At 43.9% G+C, this 16,382-nt stretch overlaps 1 protein-coding gene across 1 annotated transcript in view; it reads left to right on the top strand.

Annotated features, from left to right (window-relative positions):
- Window positions 1-11,303: 11,303 nt before the first annotated feature.
- Window positions 11,304-16,382, top strand: part of CZIB (CXXC motif containing zinc binding protein) — a 32,345-nt gene continuing 27,266 nt past the window's right edge. The window contains exons 1-2 of the mRNA XM_073593518.1: window positions 11,304-11,420; window positions 15,400-15,483. Of these exons, the coding sequence (XP_073449619.1) occupies window positions 11,415-11,420; window positions 15,400-15,483 (90 nt within the window). The 5' untranslated portion in view covers window positions 11,304-11,414. The remainder of the gene's footprint in view (window positions 11,421-15,399; window positions 15,484-16,382) is intronic.

Below are 16,382 nucleotides of genomic sequence, written 5' to 3'. Positions count from 1 at the left end.
TTTTTCAGCTGGCGATTCTGTGCACCGTAAGAACGATCATAGCAGCAATTCAGCCACTAGATCGTTCTTACAGGCAACAGGAGGGCACATCTTCTCCGGGCTCTCCCGTGCCATCGGGGACCTGGAGAAAGAATTGTCCGCCACCAGATGATGACCAGTCATGTTCAGGCTGTGTAAAGCCGCGAAGCATGGAATCGTGAAATTTTTTGATCTCATGCTTTCCAGCCTGGAGGTGAGATGTGGGATCTTATTGACCCCAGATCTCTCCATAAAGAGGATGTGTACATTCCTTGTAATAGCAATAAAAGTGATTTAAAAAAAAATGAAGAGTGTAAAAAATAAAGTAAAATAAGCAATAAAAAGAAAAAAACATTTTTAAAGTGCCCCAGTCCCCAGTAGCTCGCACACAGAAGCGAAAGCACACGTAAGTCCCGCCCATATATGTAAACGCCATTCAAACCACACATGAGGTATTGCCACGTGTGTTAGAGCGAGAACAATAATGCTAGCACTGTAACTCTAAACTGTTAACCTGTAAAAAAAAAAAAAAAAAAAAAAATTAAAGCGTGGCCAATGGAGATTTTTAAGTACCAAAGTTTGGCACCATTCCATGACTGTGCAATTTTAAAATGCAACATGTTTGGTATCTATTTACTCGGCGTAGCTTCATCTTTCACATTATACGATAAATTGGGCTAGCTGTACTGTTTTTTGTTTTTTTTTTTTTTTTTTTTTTAATTCATGAAAAATTGTTGCGCAAATACCAACATAAAAACGACCGCCATTTTATTCCCTAGGGAGTCTGCTAAAAAAAAAAAACATATATAATGTTTAGGGGTTCTGAGTAATTTTATAGAAAAAAAATGATTTTTACATGTAGGAGAGGAGTGCTAGAATAGGACCGGTATGGAAGTGGTTAATTTGGCTTTAATTTATAAAGCACATCACAGATGTTTGTTCTGGAATCCAAAAAAGTAATTATCCTGACCCCAGGGATGTTGCAGGCTGCTAATGATTGTGTTGTCAGAAGTCTTGTCTTAGCCATATTTATTTTTTTATGTTAAACATAATTATAGCCTTCAACTGTAGTTCGGTTTGTCCAGCCAGGTACTGAGTATGTATATTCCTTGTTAAAATAGGATTTTTGCCAGAGGACCATTCCACCCAAAAGTGATATTGTAGTTAGAAAGAAATGGCTGCACATCCAGAACTCTTGGTTGCCTTTTTATTGATCACAAGGATAACATTAGATACACCAACAAATGGTCACGTAGATGCGTTTCACACATACATCTTGTGCTTATTCATATGATTAAGCACAAGATGTATGTGTGAAATGCGTCTACGTGACCATTTGTTGGAGTATCTGGTGTTATCCTTGTGATCAATAAAAAGGCAACCGGGAGTTCTGGATGTGCAGCCATTTCTTTCTTTTTTTTTCCTAAGTTTCCCATGGAGGTAGGCCGGGGCTGGCACTCCAGGAGACTCCCTAGTCTCTCATCACACACCTTGAGCAGCGACTTCTTCTCTTGATATTGTAGTTAGAAGAACCTGATGTCCTGAGGCAGCCTCTGGATTCTTAGTCTTGGATACTTCAAACAAGATCTTCCTGCTATAATTCCGTACTCTCTTCCTGCCTGTGTACGATTTTGGGTGCTCTGCCTACATTGTTATACTCAAATTCTTCCTGTATTTACAATACATGGAGCTGACTGCACCATGTATTGTAAATCCTCAGTCACTGATCATGCCCCATGATGAGTAACATCCCGTCAAAACTAAGGGAAGGCACCACATGACTTCAGCATGCTCAATCATGCTGAGGTGTGGAGCAGCCAATCCTGGGAGAGCTGGAGAAGAAAGGAGGGATGTGAAGCTGGAATTATAACACTGCTCTCAGGCCATGCATGAGATAAAGAAATGAAATGTCAGTCACAGCAGTAGGGGATGTGGCGATGTGTCGTTTTTTCATCTTACAAAAAAAAGATGAGGATCGCTCAGAGCTGGATTAACTCTTTGTGGCAAGACTCGGTACAGATGACTTGACATCCTCTACTGTACCAGGTAGAAGTCTTCATTTAAAATTTTTATTTCAGGTTTAGATCTGCTTTAAGGGTTTGCTTACACTTGTGTTTTGGGGGCAATAAAACCCTGCGATTGAGCCAAGATTTTACTGCCCTTCAACCAACACTTTTGCTGCAGCGGCTGGGGGTGTACACATGCCACAGCCATGGCGCTTTGCTTCACAGCTAAACGTGGCCCATTCAAGTGAATGGGGCCATGGCGCAACTGCACACAACGTGCAGTTGTCTGGTATTTACGGGGGGGGGGGGGGTTTAAAACAAGTGGTGAGGTGATACATAGTAGAACGCTGCAACTCTGCACATTGCCCATGGTTGCAGAGCAGTAATATTAACTTGAAAGCAATAAGGGGTATTTTCTTGCTGCAGAGCATTGCAGCATGTGTACATCCCCCGCCTGCTGTCTCTGTAGCTAAAGGGGGGGGGATGATTTGGGGGTAGTAAAAGCACGATTTAACTCTGGGTTTTAAGGCCTTCCCCAACCACTATCGTGAAAGAGCCCAAAGACCTTGTTTGAGTGGGCTTTAGCTTTTATGAGTAGAAAACTTTTGGTAAGCTTCAAAGCAGGTTTGATGAAGCCTTTTGTTTGGGAATGTTAAATGCAAATCTTCTTGACAAGTACTGACTATTACTTTACATAAGCTTACTAGCATGCTTTCTATGAGCTTCAAATGGTGCTGATGCCTGCTAGCAATGGTGGAAACCTTATGAACGCCTTGGGGCTCTTTGACTTTAACACACAAAGCGCTTACCGCAACAACATGGGTTTTTTAATGCTCCAGTGGTGCTTTTTATTTTTTTTAATAAAATGTTTTTTTTTTTATGAAGCTTGGCAAATGCCCTGTGTGTGTGTTTGATTTTCTATTTCTTTTAAAGGGGCCTAGGGACCCCAGCTCGTTGTTACCCCTTGTTCAGCAGATCCCCAGCTCAGTAGTAACCCCCAGCTCTGCTGATCCTCCCGTCCCCGCTAACCTCTCGCTATATTGCCCCCACGCTGCTCACCATCTGTGGCATCTTCTAATTTCTTCTCTGATCTCCCAGCTCTGCCGCTGAGTCCTCTCTCTCTCCGGGAACCTTCTGCTATAGTGTTCCACCATGAGTGCTGTCTGCTAGTTGCTGCTCTACAGTCTGGACCTCGTTTACCTTTTTGCAGCTCCATGATGCACACCAGATACTTCCAGAATATATACACATATGAACCGGAAGTGACTGCTGATGACATCTTTCTGGTTCGCTTGCTGGTTTCTCAGTACATCCTGGAATTTCTCATACCTGCAATACCTCAAAAACAAGCAAAGCTAAAGCTGAATAAAAACCGGCACTCATGCTTCCGGAGCCGTAAGCAAGCTATGTCATAGACTTTTATGGAGGCTTTAGAGATGCTCTGAAGCACCAATAAAGTGACATGGGATATCATTTTTTGAAGCAAACGCAACAGGAGAACAGGACTGTAGGCTTTCTATTTTATTTAGTGACTGGTGCTTTGATTGGCATTCAGAGTGCTAAAAGTGTGTCCAATGCCACATTTTGAAGCAAATGTAAATGAGGCCTTATGATACAAGTGTTACCAAAACTGAACACCTTTGGGACTAAGAGTAGGCTCATTTACTGTAACAGTCAACTAACAATTTCTGGAGAAGTTGGCAATGGAAGTACCTCTGCTCTGTATTCTCTTAATGTTGGATTCCTGTAAGCATCAAGGATAATGTGTAAATAACATTGACCTATTCCATGCTTTCTGAAGGGTAGCTGTACTAAAATCTGCTGTTTTGTTTTAAGCTATCAGCCTAGTTTAACCACTTAGGCCCCTTTCACACTGGGGCAGTGTCGGTGGTAAAGTGGCGCTATTTTTAGTGCCGTTTTAGCTGCGGTATTCGGCTGCTAGCGGGGCAGATTTACCCCCCTGCTAGCGACGAGAAAAGGTTAAAACCACCACAAAGCGCTGCTGCAGCAGCACTATGCCGGCGGTATAGCCTTGCTGCCCCATTGATTTCAATGGGCAGGAGCGGTGTATACACCGCTCCATAGATGCTGCTAGCAGGACTTTTTTTACCGTCCTGCCAGCGCACCAATCCATTGTGAAAGCCCTCGGGGCTTTCACATTGGAGACACAGCAGCAGCTCTTTCAGGGTGCATTGCAGACGCTATTTTTAGCACTGTAGCGCCTGCAAAGCGCCCCAGTGTGAAAGGGGTCTAACAGACTGGAAGATTTTCCCCCTTTAACCACTTCAGCCCCGGAAGGATTTTACCCCCTTCCTGACCAGAGCACTTTTTGCAATACAGCACTGGGTCGCATTAACTGACAATTGCGCAGTCGTGCGATGTTGTACCCAAACAAAATTGACGTCTTTTTTTCCCACAAATAGAACTTTCTTATGGCGGTATTTGATCACCTCTGCGGTTTTTATTTTTTGTGCTATAAACAATTTTGAAGAGAAAAAAAAAAATTTACTTTTTGCTATAATAAATATCCCCCAAATGAAATGTAAAAAAAGAAATTTCTTGATCAGTTTAGGACGATATATATTCTTTACATGTTTCTGGTAAAAAAATCGCAATAAGCGTATATTGATTGGTTTGCGCAAAAGTTATAGTGTCTACAAAATAGGGGATAGATTTATGGTATTTTATTTTTTTTTTTTTACCAGTAATGGTGGCAATCTGCGATTTTTAGCAGGACTGCGACATTGCGGCAGACAAAACGGACACTTTTGACACTTTTTTGGGACCATTGACATGTATTCAGAGATCATTGCTATAAAAATGCACCGATTAATGTTTAAATGTCACTGGCAGGGAAGGGGATAACACTAGGGGGCAATCAAGGGGTTAAACATGTTCCCTCATGTGTGTTTCTATCTGTGGGGGGATAGGACTGACTGGAGGAGGAGATGTATCGCTGTTCCTAATCACTAGGAACAGCAGATCTGTCTCTCCTCCCCTGTTAGAATGGGGATCTGTCTGTTTACATACACAGATCCCCGTTCTGGCTCTCGTGCCTGCGATTGCGGGTTGCCAGCAGACATTGTGGCCGCTGGCCACGCGCGCGGGGCCCGCAATTGCCCTTGAAGGTGCCAACGTACAGCTACAGTGATTTGTGGGAACAGGCCGACCTGCTGCGGTATAATGACGACGGCTGGTCGGCAAGTGGTTAAGGTTGCTGGTGTGTGTAAAAGTCTTGAAGCTTAATAGGTTTTCTTTTAAATAATAAACATGTCATGCTAACCTGCTCTGTTCAATGGTTTGCACAGAGCAGCTAAGATCTTCCTCTTTCTGGGTCCCCCTGCCAGAGCTCCTGTCTCCTCCCCCTGCAGGGTGCCCCCAAAGCATGCCACATGTCCATAAGACACACAGAATGGGGCTTGGCCCCACCCCCTGCTCCTGCCTCACTGGCTATGAGTGACAGCAGTGGGAGCCTATGACTCCCGTTGCTGTCTCTGAGCCAATGAGAAGGCAGAGAGCTGAGAGAACAGCTGCTCTTATGCACAAGGTTTTTATTTTAGGTAAAAAAAAAACCTCCAGCCTTTAGAATCACTTTGATGGGTTTGAATGGTCATCTACTATGTTATTAGAGCAGGGGAGGTCAGATTCCCTCTTGACATTATTTGCTTGGGGGGGGGGTGGGTACAAAGTGTAGTACAGGTTTCTATCAAATGCCCCCACAAAATGTGTTCTTTTCTGATTTGACTACAAATAAATCTCTATGGACCCAACATCTCAATTTCTTTCATGCACCTCCAGGTACAGATCCAAGCACTGGGGTTGATTTACCAAAGTCAAATAGATTGTCCACTTTGCAATTGCAGATGCACTCTGCAAGGGCATTTGCTGCAGAGCTTAGTAAATTAGGTGAAGCTTCACTTTGCAAAGAGTACTCAATCACATGCAAGGAAAAAACGAAACACAGCATATTTGCTTGCACATGATTGGATGATGGAAGTCAGCAGAGCTTCCCCTTGTTTCCTAAGCTCTAGAGCAGGGATATGCAAGTCCCATCATGCCTCTGCCTCTGGGTGACATGCTTGTGGTTTTTAGAGTCTTGCTATGCCTCATGGGACTTGTAGTTCTGCAACAGCTGGAAGTCCACTAATTGCATATCCCTGCTCTAGAGAGTGCAACTGCACTTGCAAAGTGCACAGTCCATTTGCCTTTAGTAAATCAATCCCACTGTGTAGGTATGTGGAGAGTTGGATCTCTAGTAATGTGACCCACTTCCCGCTGCCACCTCCCAGGCCCTTTAGGAGCTTCTAAATGCCAGGAGGCGGGCATTCAGGTCACGTGAATTGGGTCTGTGCCAGCAATCACATGATCAGAAAGCTCCCCATCACAAGTATGTATCAGGAGCTTTCTGGTCCCCGCTGTTAACTGTGCTGGGAGCATGCTCTCATCTCAGAAGAGTATTTACATAGGGCAGTATGAATGCGGCCTCTTGACATTAAAACCCACCCACCAAGAGACCGCATATATGCGTACCATCGGCAGCAAGAGGTATGATAGGGTGCTCTTTAGACAGTGCTCTGGAGGACGGGATGAGGTTCAGCCCTTATGTCAAGAAGACTGGAGATGTATGAAGGAAAGTGGCATAATAAATGGTGCATCAAGTTCCAATTTTTTATTTTAAGTTCTAAAAACAAGTTCAGCGCCTTTCAAGGCCATTGGATCCCACAAAACACATAATACAAATAGACCTGCCTGGACCTAATGCTATCAGTTTCTTTAGTACCCCTCCAGGCATCGGAAGAAAGGGTGGATGTGTGGAGAGCTGGATCTCTAGTAAAGTTAAAGTGTAACTAAAGTAAAACAGAAAAAATACATATATGCCTCAAGCTCTCAATTGTTTCATCCTGTTTCTTTAAATTCCTGTGTATCTTTAGTCTCTATAAATACCTTATATTCAATCCCAAGATCCCAATCTGCATTTATTTTTCTTCATGCCTGCATCTGCAATTTATTTTGCTCTCTCAATATCTCCCGCTGTAGCCACCCATTCAGATAAACAGAGTGTAAGTGATGAGCTTAAGCAGGGGTGTAACTAGAAATAGCAGGGCCCCATAGCAAAATGTTGTATGGGGCCCCCCTGAAAACAGCCCCCCCCCCACAGCTGCCCTACTGTCAATGCAGCGTGACCTGTGCCACATACAGCGTGACCTGTGCCCCATGCAGCGTGAGCTGTGCCCCATACAGCGTGACTTGTGCCCAATACAGCCTGGTCTGCCTGTGCCCCATACAGCCCCACCTATGCAGAGGAAGAGGCAAGCCACCCGGATCAGCAGAGAGCGGGATTACCCGCTGTAATAGCTTTCATTTGAATTTCCTGTCTTCCCGGGGCTCATCGTCACATAGCCCCACCTCTTGGCCCGACGCCTTTGATGACGTCACATGTCCCGCATTGGATCGGCGTTCTGTCTATCAAAGGCACCGGACCAAAAGGTGGAGCTATGTGACGTGAGCCCCGGGAACACTGGAAGTTCTAATGAAAGCTCTTACATCGGGCAATTCAGCTCTCTGCTGATACGGACAGCTCGCCTCTTCCTTTCCTCTCTCTTCCCCTGGCTGGGAGACTGTGCCGGCGGTGCTCTTATCCTCACTGGGCCCCACTCGGCTGCGGGCCCCATAGCGCCCGCATGGGTCGCTATGGTGGTAGTTACGCCCCTGAGCTTAAGTGAAAGAGCACATCCCTGACAACCCTTTAAATGAGCATGTTCCTCCCTCCAGGCCACTGGGTGGTGCAGACTTTAACTGAATAACTTCCAGAATCAAGTCTGATAGAATTATTATTATTATACGAGATTTATATAGCGCCAACAGTTTACGCAGCTCTTTACAATGTATAAGGGGGACAACACAATTACAGTACAGTTCAATACAAAAGGTACAGGAGGGCCCTGCTCATAGAGCTTACATTCTAAAGGGAGGGGGTGGTGGTACAAAAGGTAATAGCTGCAAAGAATGATTTGATGGGGGTGGCTCAGGGACAGTTATGTGGGTGTGGGATAGGCTTCCCTGAATAAATGAGTTTTCAGGGATCTCCTAAAGGTGGACAGGGTAGGGGCTGATCGGTCATACTGGGGCAGGGAATTCCAGAGGATGGGAGAGGCTCTGGAGAAGTCCTGAAGGCGAGCATGGGAGGAGGTAACAAGGGAGCTAGAGAGCAGGAGGTCCTGGGAGGAGCGGAGGGGGCTATTTGGGCGATATCTGCAGATGAGGTTGGTGATGTAGATGGGGGCGATGTTGTGAATGGCCTTGTATGTTATGGTTAGCATTTTGAATTTTACACGGTGGGGTAGGGGAAGCCAGTGAAAGCAACTGATGGGCAGACTGCACAGCTAAAGTCTGCATCATTCAGTGGCCAGCTCCCTCCCTGAAACATGCATGTCTAAAGGGTGACTGGGGATTGGTTCTTTCACCTTTGCAATCAGCAGGAAGCTGCGGTATCACCCCCTCAGTTAGCTGTTATGAAGAGCTGAAAAACTGCAGCTACAAGGATGGATAGAAGGTTATGCACACTGATGGATCACAGTAAATACTCAGGGGAAGCTGCCTCATAGATCCACAAATAGAGGCACTCACCAGTCCAGCTGCAAGGCCAGCAGGATCATCCCTTACCTATCATAGTGGACATGCCCTGCAGTGCCTTCAGGGACTTGGAATCTCCCCACCCCCTCTAGGGGGATTACCGCCCTGGACCGGCATAATGCCCTGCCAGCAAAATGCACCTTACGCCGGAGGTCGCCTGCAGGATCCAGAGCCAACCAGCAGAGGTTACAGGCTATCCACACTCCATTATGCTGTCTGGGTGCAGTCCTTTTGGTCTGCTGGCCATAATGACCTATCCGGATAAAGCCCACCAGGACTGTAAGGAACAGGGCAGGATTTATGGGAAACAAAGCTCACGAAAGATCTTCAGAGAGACACAAGGAAGCACATCCATCACCTAAGGACACTAGCTGAAAACTGAGGTGTAGCTGAGCTGGGGGGGGGGTTATGCCTTGGTTTTGGCCAATGGCCATTTACCTGAAGGTGGCAGCATAACCCAAGTATTCATGAAAACTAATTTCTTTATGTCCTGTAATGTACTCCAAGAATTAAAGTTTTTTTTGGGCACTGCACCATCTTTTCAGAGGATACTGTATATAGTGCAGAGGAAAATGGAAGTAATGTATTCTCACACAAATTGGTATGTTAGGTCCAGCAATTTATGATTTTCGGTTTACCTGTAAAATCCTTTTTTAAGCCTCTTCCATGTGCCAGCGGCTTCATGGTATCAAGGTCATCTTATGCTGGCATCTACTTCCTGGATTTAGATGCCCAATCACAGATAACACAACCATGTGCCTCCTGTGCATATCCTATACATCGTGTACTATGAAGATGTCAGCAGACCTGGGCAAAATTATTGTGAGCACATGATCTACTGTGGCTTTATAAACCACCATTGTGTTGTGTTATAGAGGTATTTTAGAGGTGCTCTTTGGATAGAGTGAGGGGTTAGACCAATTGTCTCCAAACTGTGGCCTGCAGGCCAGATGCAGCCATTTGTTTGCCTTTATATGGCCCTTGGGGCATTATTCCTCCCACTTACACCAACAATGGGGCACTACCTCTCCCATTGACACCAGCAATGGGGCACTACTCCTTCCACTGATACCAGCAATGGGGCAATACTCCTCCCACTGATACCAACAATGGGGCACTACTCCTTCCACTTATACCAACAAGTGGGCACTATTCCTCCCACTGACACCAACAATGGTACACTATTTCTCTTAATGATACCAACAATGGGGCTCTATTCCTTCCACTGATACAAACAATGGGGCACTATTTCTCCCACTGATACCAACAATGGGGCACTATTCCTTCCACTGACAACAATTATGTGACACTTTTCCTTCAACTAACACTGACGGGGCACGCTTCCTCCACTGACACCAACAATGGAGTACTACTCCTCCCACTGAGACCAAAAATGGGGCACTATTCCTTCCACTGACACCAACGATGGGGCACTATTAATCCCACTTGCACCAATGACGGAAAACTGTCTAAGAGGGGAATTGGCCTCACTTTGGGAGATTTCCTCTAACTTCTTGTTGTGTATCTGGGACAGGACTTGAGGGAACTGTCCCCAATGGGCACAAACAGCATTAAAATCGCCTGGAAGGTTAAAACAAATGGCTATAACTACACTTTAGTACATTTCTTTGCAAAGATCAGAGCCTAAAGTGGGAAAGTTCAAAAGACAGGAGAGAACTTAGATTCAGGAAATTACTCTTTACTGTTAGAGCAGTAAAAATGTGGAACTCCCTTCCCCAGTTACAGGTTCTAATTGGGTGGCCTTGTGCCTTTTTTTTAGCCTTAGCGCCAGTCAACACGACATGCAGTCCAGTGCGTTTTTTTCTGTATCAAAAATGCATGGATAGTAGGTTATATGATTTCCAATGGCATAGTTCACACCAGTGCGGTCAGTTCCAGGGCTTTCCAGTTCCAGAAAAAAATAAATAAAGAAGGGCCAGTTCACACCATAGAAACGCAGTCCGGATGCGTTCCAGATGCTTTTCTGCATGCGTGTTGTTGACATATTTTTGATGCAGTCCAGTGCATCACCCCTCTTTTTTCGTAACCTTAAAACGGTTGTATGCCCTAAAAAAAAAAAACCTGTAAGGCAAAGGCATACTAGCACCGCATACTAGCTCATTATGAAATACTTACCTTAGAACGAAGCGCCCACACCGCCGTGCGGGAGTCCTCTTTTCAGGACAAGGTCCGGCAACATCTGCCAGACCTTCAGAGCGCATGCGCCACTGACGCCAGCGGCTGAATGAAAGGTGATAGTCTCCTAAACTGTACAGGTTTAGGAGATATTCATTTTACCTACAGGTAAGCCTTATTATAGGCTTACCTGTTGGTAAAAATTTACAAGCGGGGTATTCAACCGCTTTAAATAATGTGAGGTCCAGTGAATTTTTTATGCGTTTTACAGCATTCCAGTACAGTCCAGTGCAGGAAAAATGTGAACTATGCCATTGGAAACCACATAAACTACTTTCTATGCGTTTTTGATGCAGAAAAAAAAATGCACCAGACTGCATGTGGTATGAACTGGCCCAGAAGTGCATCCTGCATAATAATAATAAAGCAGAATCAAAGTTGTAGATTTTCTCTCTCTGCTGGAGATGTGTGACTGTTCCCAGATGCCGCCACTAGATGGCGATCTCCCCTAACATTTGCCGTGTTTGGGGCTGTGCATCTCAGACACGTGACTCTACTAAATCCATCCTCAGTATAGAGCTGACTGTGCGACGTGCTGTAAAGGAAGTGATTAGTGACGTCATGGTGGTAAGTTCTCGAGCAGTTCTGCTCTAAAAAGTAATGGTTGAGGTATTGCATGCTGGCAGTGACATGGCACACAATTCTTCTGTCCAGTAAATGTATAATAGAGCAGACAATGGTGTGCATTGCTCACAGCTTTGACTATTGGAGTCAGTGACTACACATAGAATGACATGCATGGGGCTCTGCTGGTTGCAGTGCAGGAAGACAGCCAGGCAATGATAGTAGTAGTAATAATAGTAGTATTCATAGGTATATAAATTGCATTATGACAGTTTTCACAGCACTTCACACATAATATGTAGTCCCTGCCCTCAGGAGCTTACAATCTAAGGTCAATATCTTGCATACACATACTAGGGGCACATTGACAGGAGACAACCTGCTATCATGTCTGGAGTGTGGGAGGAAACCGGAACACTCAGGGGACACCCATGCAAGTACAGACGTACCATGCATACTCCATGCAGACATCATCCTGGTTGGGATACAAACTGGGGACTAGAGATGAGCTCAGCTGTGTTAGGACACACGTCTGAAATGACATGAGCGATCCTGCCAGGAAGCTGTCAAAGCCAACAGCCAATCATAGGCGGAGAAGGCATTCTCTGCCCGCAGCTGCATGTATACAAGTGGTGTGTGTGTATACACGATAACTACTAAGCCATTGGGCAGACTGGTCCTCGCTATATGGACTCATTCAGATGGATGCTGAGACCCGTCCGCCATGCTGAGCCGCTTTTAGCTGCATCTGCATCTACCTTGGAGCTGCATGCAGGCGGCCCATAGAAGTGGATGCAGAGACTGCATGGACACAGTCACATGTAAAAATCTGACATGTGGACAGGAGCGGGTGCAAGAATTAAGGATGAGCTCAGGCGTGTTCGCAAACAGCATGTGTAGAGCCCGCCAGGAAGTCGGCACTGCGGAGCGCTAATCACAAGCAGTGAGACATTGTCCCGATGCGCGGCTGCAGAGATCAGGAAATGTCTCACTACTTGCGATTAGCGCTGTGCAGTTCTGACTTCCTGGCGGGCTCTACACATGCTGTTTGCGAACACGCCTGAGCTCATCCTTAGCAAGAATCCAGACACAGAAGCATCACAATAACACCGGTGAGCACAGCTAAAATTCTCTGTGCTTTATTCGCTGCCATTCATGTTTGTAATACAGCAAATGTTTAGTCACCTCCCGCCCGCCATATAGACAAATGACGGCGGGCAGGGAGCTCTCTTGTTCTGGGACAATGTCATTTGACGTCGCCCCAGTCTCACCGCGCTTGCGCGGCCACGACGCGACCCTGATCTCGGTAAAGAGCCGATCACGCAGCTCTTTACCCATGTGATCAGCTTTGTCCAGTCACAACTGATCACATGTAAACAAGGAAATGCCAGTTATCAGCTCTCCTCGCCTCACACTGACAGAGTGTGAGGAAAGGAGAGCCAATCAGTGGCATTTCCTCACAGGGGAGACATGTACAAATAATCAGGGCAATGATCATCACTGCAGCCCCAACAGTGCCCAGCTCTGCCTTTCAGTGCCACCAAACCAAGCCGCCTATCAGCAGACATCAGTGAAGGAGAAAAATTACTTATTTACCAAATTTTCTGACAGAAACTAAGAAAAACTTTTTTTTTTTTTTTTTTCCATTTTCATTTTATTTTTATTTTTTTCATTTTTCTTAGCAAAAACTAAAAAAAACCTAGCACTGATTAAATGCCACCAAAAGAAAGCTCTATTTGTGTGAAAAAAAATTATAAAAAATAAATTTGGGTACAGTGCTGCATGACGGCGCAATTGTCATTCAAAATGCGAGAGCACTGAAAGCTTGAAAATTGGCCTGGGCAGGAAAAGTGCCCAGTATTGAAGCAGTTAAAGTGGAACTATGGTGCCAAATAAAAAAAAATGACATATATGATACAGTCTGTCAGTAGCATTAACGCTGCAATGTTCATTTCTATGATTCCCCCAGTAACATAGTTCTATCATTTGTTGATCCTGCCAGTAAATCTTTTATTTTTTTCCATTAACTGTAAAAGACCAATCTGTCCAGGTAAAGCGGAACTAAAACCATCAATAACAGTTTAAAAAAACAGTTACATTCATGGTGCACTCCGGGAATGTAATTGTCACATTGGTTGTGCCTTCAACTGTCAAACCATCAAATGGTTGGTGTCATAACCGATGTACAGAATCATGGCAGTTGCAGATCAGAGGCCAAGATGGCAAGTTGTTTGGCTAAAAAGGATAGTAGGGTATAGTTCTACTTCAAAGTGACAGTTAACAGGGTTTATCATAACCATAAAGCACTGCTATGGTGCTTCTAAGGGCCCATTCACACCAGAAACCAGGGTAGCTATAAATCAATGATTTTTAAAAAAAATCGTATTTTTCTGATTTAAATCAATTGTTATCAAATTTATTTTAATAAAATGCTTTTGGAGTAAAAATCAATCTAAAGATAGTTTTCTATTTAAGATACATTAATAATTTAGTTTATTCAGCATATATTGGAGCTTAGTTATGTAGCATGAGGTTGTATATTCTGCAATATTAAAATTTTTAGTAAACTCATTCAATGAATCCAAGCACTGCAAGCTGAGATAACATGCACTGCATTGATGCATTCACACAATTTCACAGTAACCATCAGATAAAACAAAGTTCAGGTATATTCCTTTATCCCATTGTTTTTCAAATCTATGTACACTACAAACTGTATGATTGAATTGGTTCTGATATCTTTGTTTTACTAACCTGACAGCTTATTATTCTAAATAGGAAACCTTAGGTTTGTTTGCAAATATTAAAGATTCTAATTACCAGCAAGAATAAGTCCTTACATTTAAAGAGCACCTGTCATTTCAGATCCATAATGGCAGCGCCTGTTAGCGGAATCCACTCAACTGCTGCCGCCACGTCCCTCACCTTGTTGTGTCACTGCCGCATCACCAGCCGTCCTATTAAAGTGAATAGGACTGTCGATGAGTCAACAGCGGGTCAGAGGAGGAGCCACTGACAGAGATGACAGTTGCTCTTTAAAAATTATGATTTAAAATCGAGTTGATTTAAATCAAGCCTTTTTACCAGTGATTTAAATCAAATCCACCCTGCCAGAAACTGCACATAACTGCGTTTTTGACCGCATGTTTACATTCATTTGACGCGCACTTTGCATGCATTTTGTGCCAGATAAAATCCTCATAGTGCAGTAGCTTTATTTCAGTTTTATCCACATTAACAGCCAGAATGTAACAAACAATCCTTACATTCAATGCTGCTGCCAACCTGGAATCGGACAGCGGCGTGACGTCAGCACTAGAATCTCCTTTTCAACAGGTTTCATCCAATAAGACGTTATCAAGACCTCTTGTTAACGTCCTATTGGACAAAACACGTCGAGCATGAGCCTTTATGGTTCTGCTGAAAGGACTTTATATAACATTTTTTTGGGCTATATTTTTTTCACCTTTATCACTGTATGTCATATATAATTTTTTTGGCGCTACACATTTTTTGAAGATTGTTTATAAATCAAGAGGGAGAGTCCAGGATGGCCGAGGCACTCGTGCACAACGCTGGATAGAGAGGGGGGGCTGCTGCACTCAGGAGGCTTTTTATCTTAATGCATAGAATCCATTAAGATAAAAAAACCTTCTGCCTTTACAACCACTTTAGGGCCCACCTGCCTTGCCATAAAACACATATGCCTTACATGGTAAGCATAAGGTTAAAACAAATCACAGGTGATATAACTTACTGCAAGAAGTGTTTTCAGGTGCCCCCTCCACTCTTGTGTCATTCTTCAAAATATAAAATGAACTAAAAATCCAGGAATTTGATCATGAAGTGAGTTCTCAGTAGAGTTCTTGGGAAGTGATCATCAGAATTATAACTCTCCAGCTTCTATCAAAGATGGAAATAGCCTCTCTGCTGTGTCTATGCAAATACCGTCATACTTTCTTTATCTTTTTCCTTCATGTAGAAATTTGCACTACAGCTCAAGGCCAATCTTGAGAACATCACCCGGCTCCGGCCAGTAGGAGATGACTTCCGCTGGTTTCTGAAGGTGAGAGAATACAGATATTGGTGTCGCCTATCTAGAAATGTAATACAGTACTGCATCACCAGGCCAAATTCCTTTTGGTATTGAAGTTGCAGGTTTCCTGGATAGACCAGTACCTTGAAAATGTAGCCTGTTAATTCTTTTAAAATTAGTGAGACAGATGTGGAGGTGCGTTCTCTTGCGTTCTCTCTTGACTCACACCCATGGACAATTTTTTTAGTCCCCCCCCCCCCCACAGCTCATTGAAACAATGTTTCATTCCACATGAAATGTGAATTTGTCTCATGTAGATGTGAAGAATCTGCGCTACAGATAAAAGATCTAATTTAATAAAATCAGCAAATTTCAATAAAATAATGACCACGCTAAAAATCAGTGTGTAATATAGTGGAATGGATTTAAATGTGCCTAATAAATACTATAACACCATCAAATTTCTAGCAGTTAAATGTGTTGTGGACCTTCTTTAGACCTAATAGATTTGTAATGAGACCTTCAAACTTAAGAAGAACTGCAGTCTGCTCACATAATTTGTGCCATTCTGAAGCTTCCCTCCAACCACTTTGCATATTATTTTATATATACTGTGATTCTGTACTTGCCAAATATGCTACAGAAATCTCCCTCCACTGAGTCTGGCTGCAGCCATTTTAACTGTGGGCAGCTGAAGCTGCTACCTGTTCATTTCCTGGATTTACAGACACACAAAGGGCACACCTCCAGCTCTGCAGCTCTCATTGGCCCTCTTATGATTCATCTCCCCTCCCTTCCTGGCAAACTCTCACGAGAGTGAGGGGGAGAGCTGTGCATGATGTCATAAGCCTAGGCTTTTTACCAGACAAGAAATAGCAAGTTGTACATTTATATCTGCTGTCTTTCCCTTTCTATATTCTTTAGAAAGT

This window comes from Aquarana catesbeiana, linkage group LG07 (genome assembly GCF_042186555.1).
Source record: "Aquarana catesbeiana isolate 2022-GZ linkage group LG07, ASM4218655v1, whole genome shotgun sequence".
Classification (NCBI taxonomy): Eukaryota; Metazoa; Chordata; class Amphibia; order Anura; family Ranidae; genus Aquarana; species Aquarana catesbeiana.
Note: the sequence above shows the minus strand (reverse complement) of the source record. Positions and strands in the feature narration are given on the sequence as shown.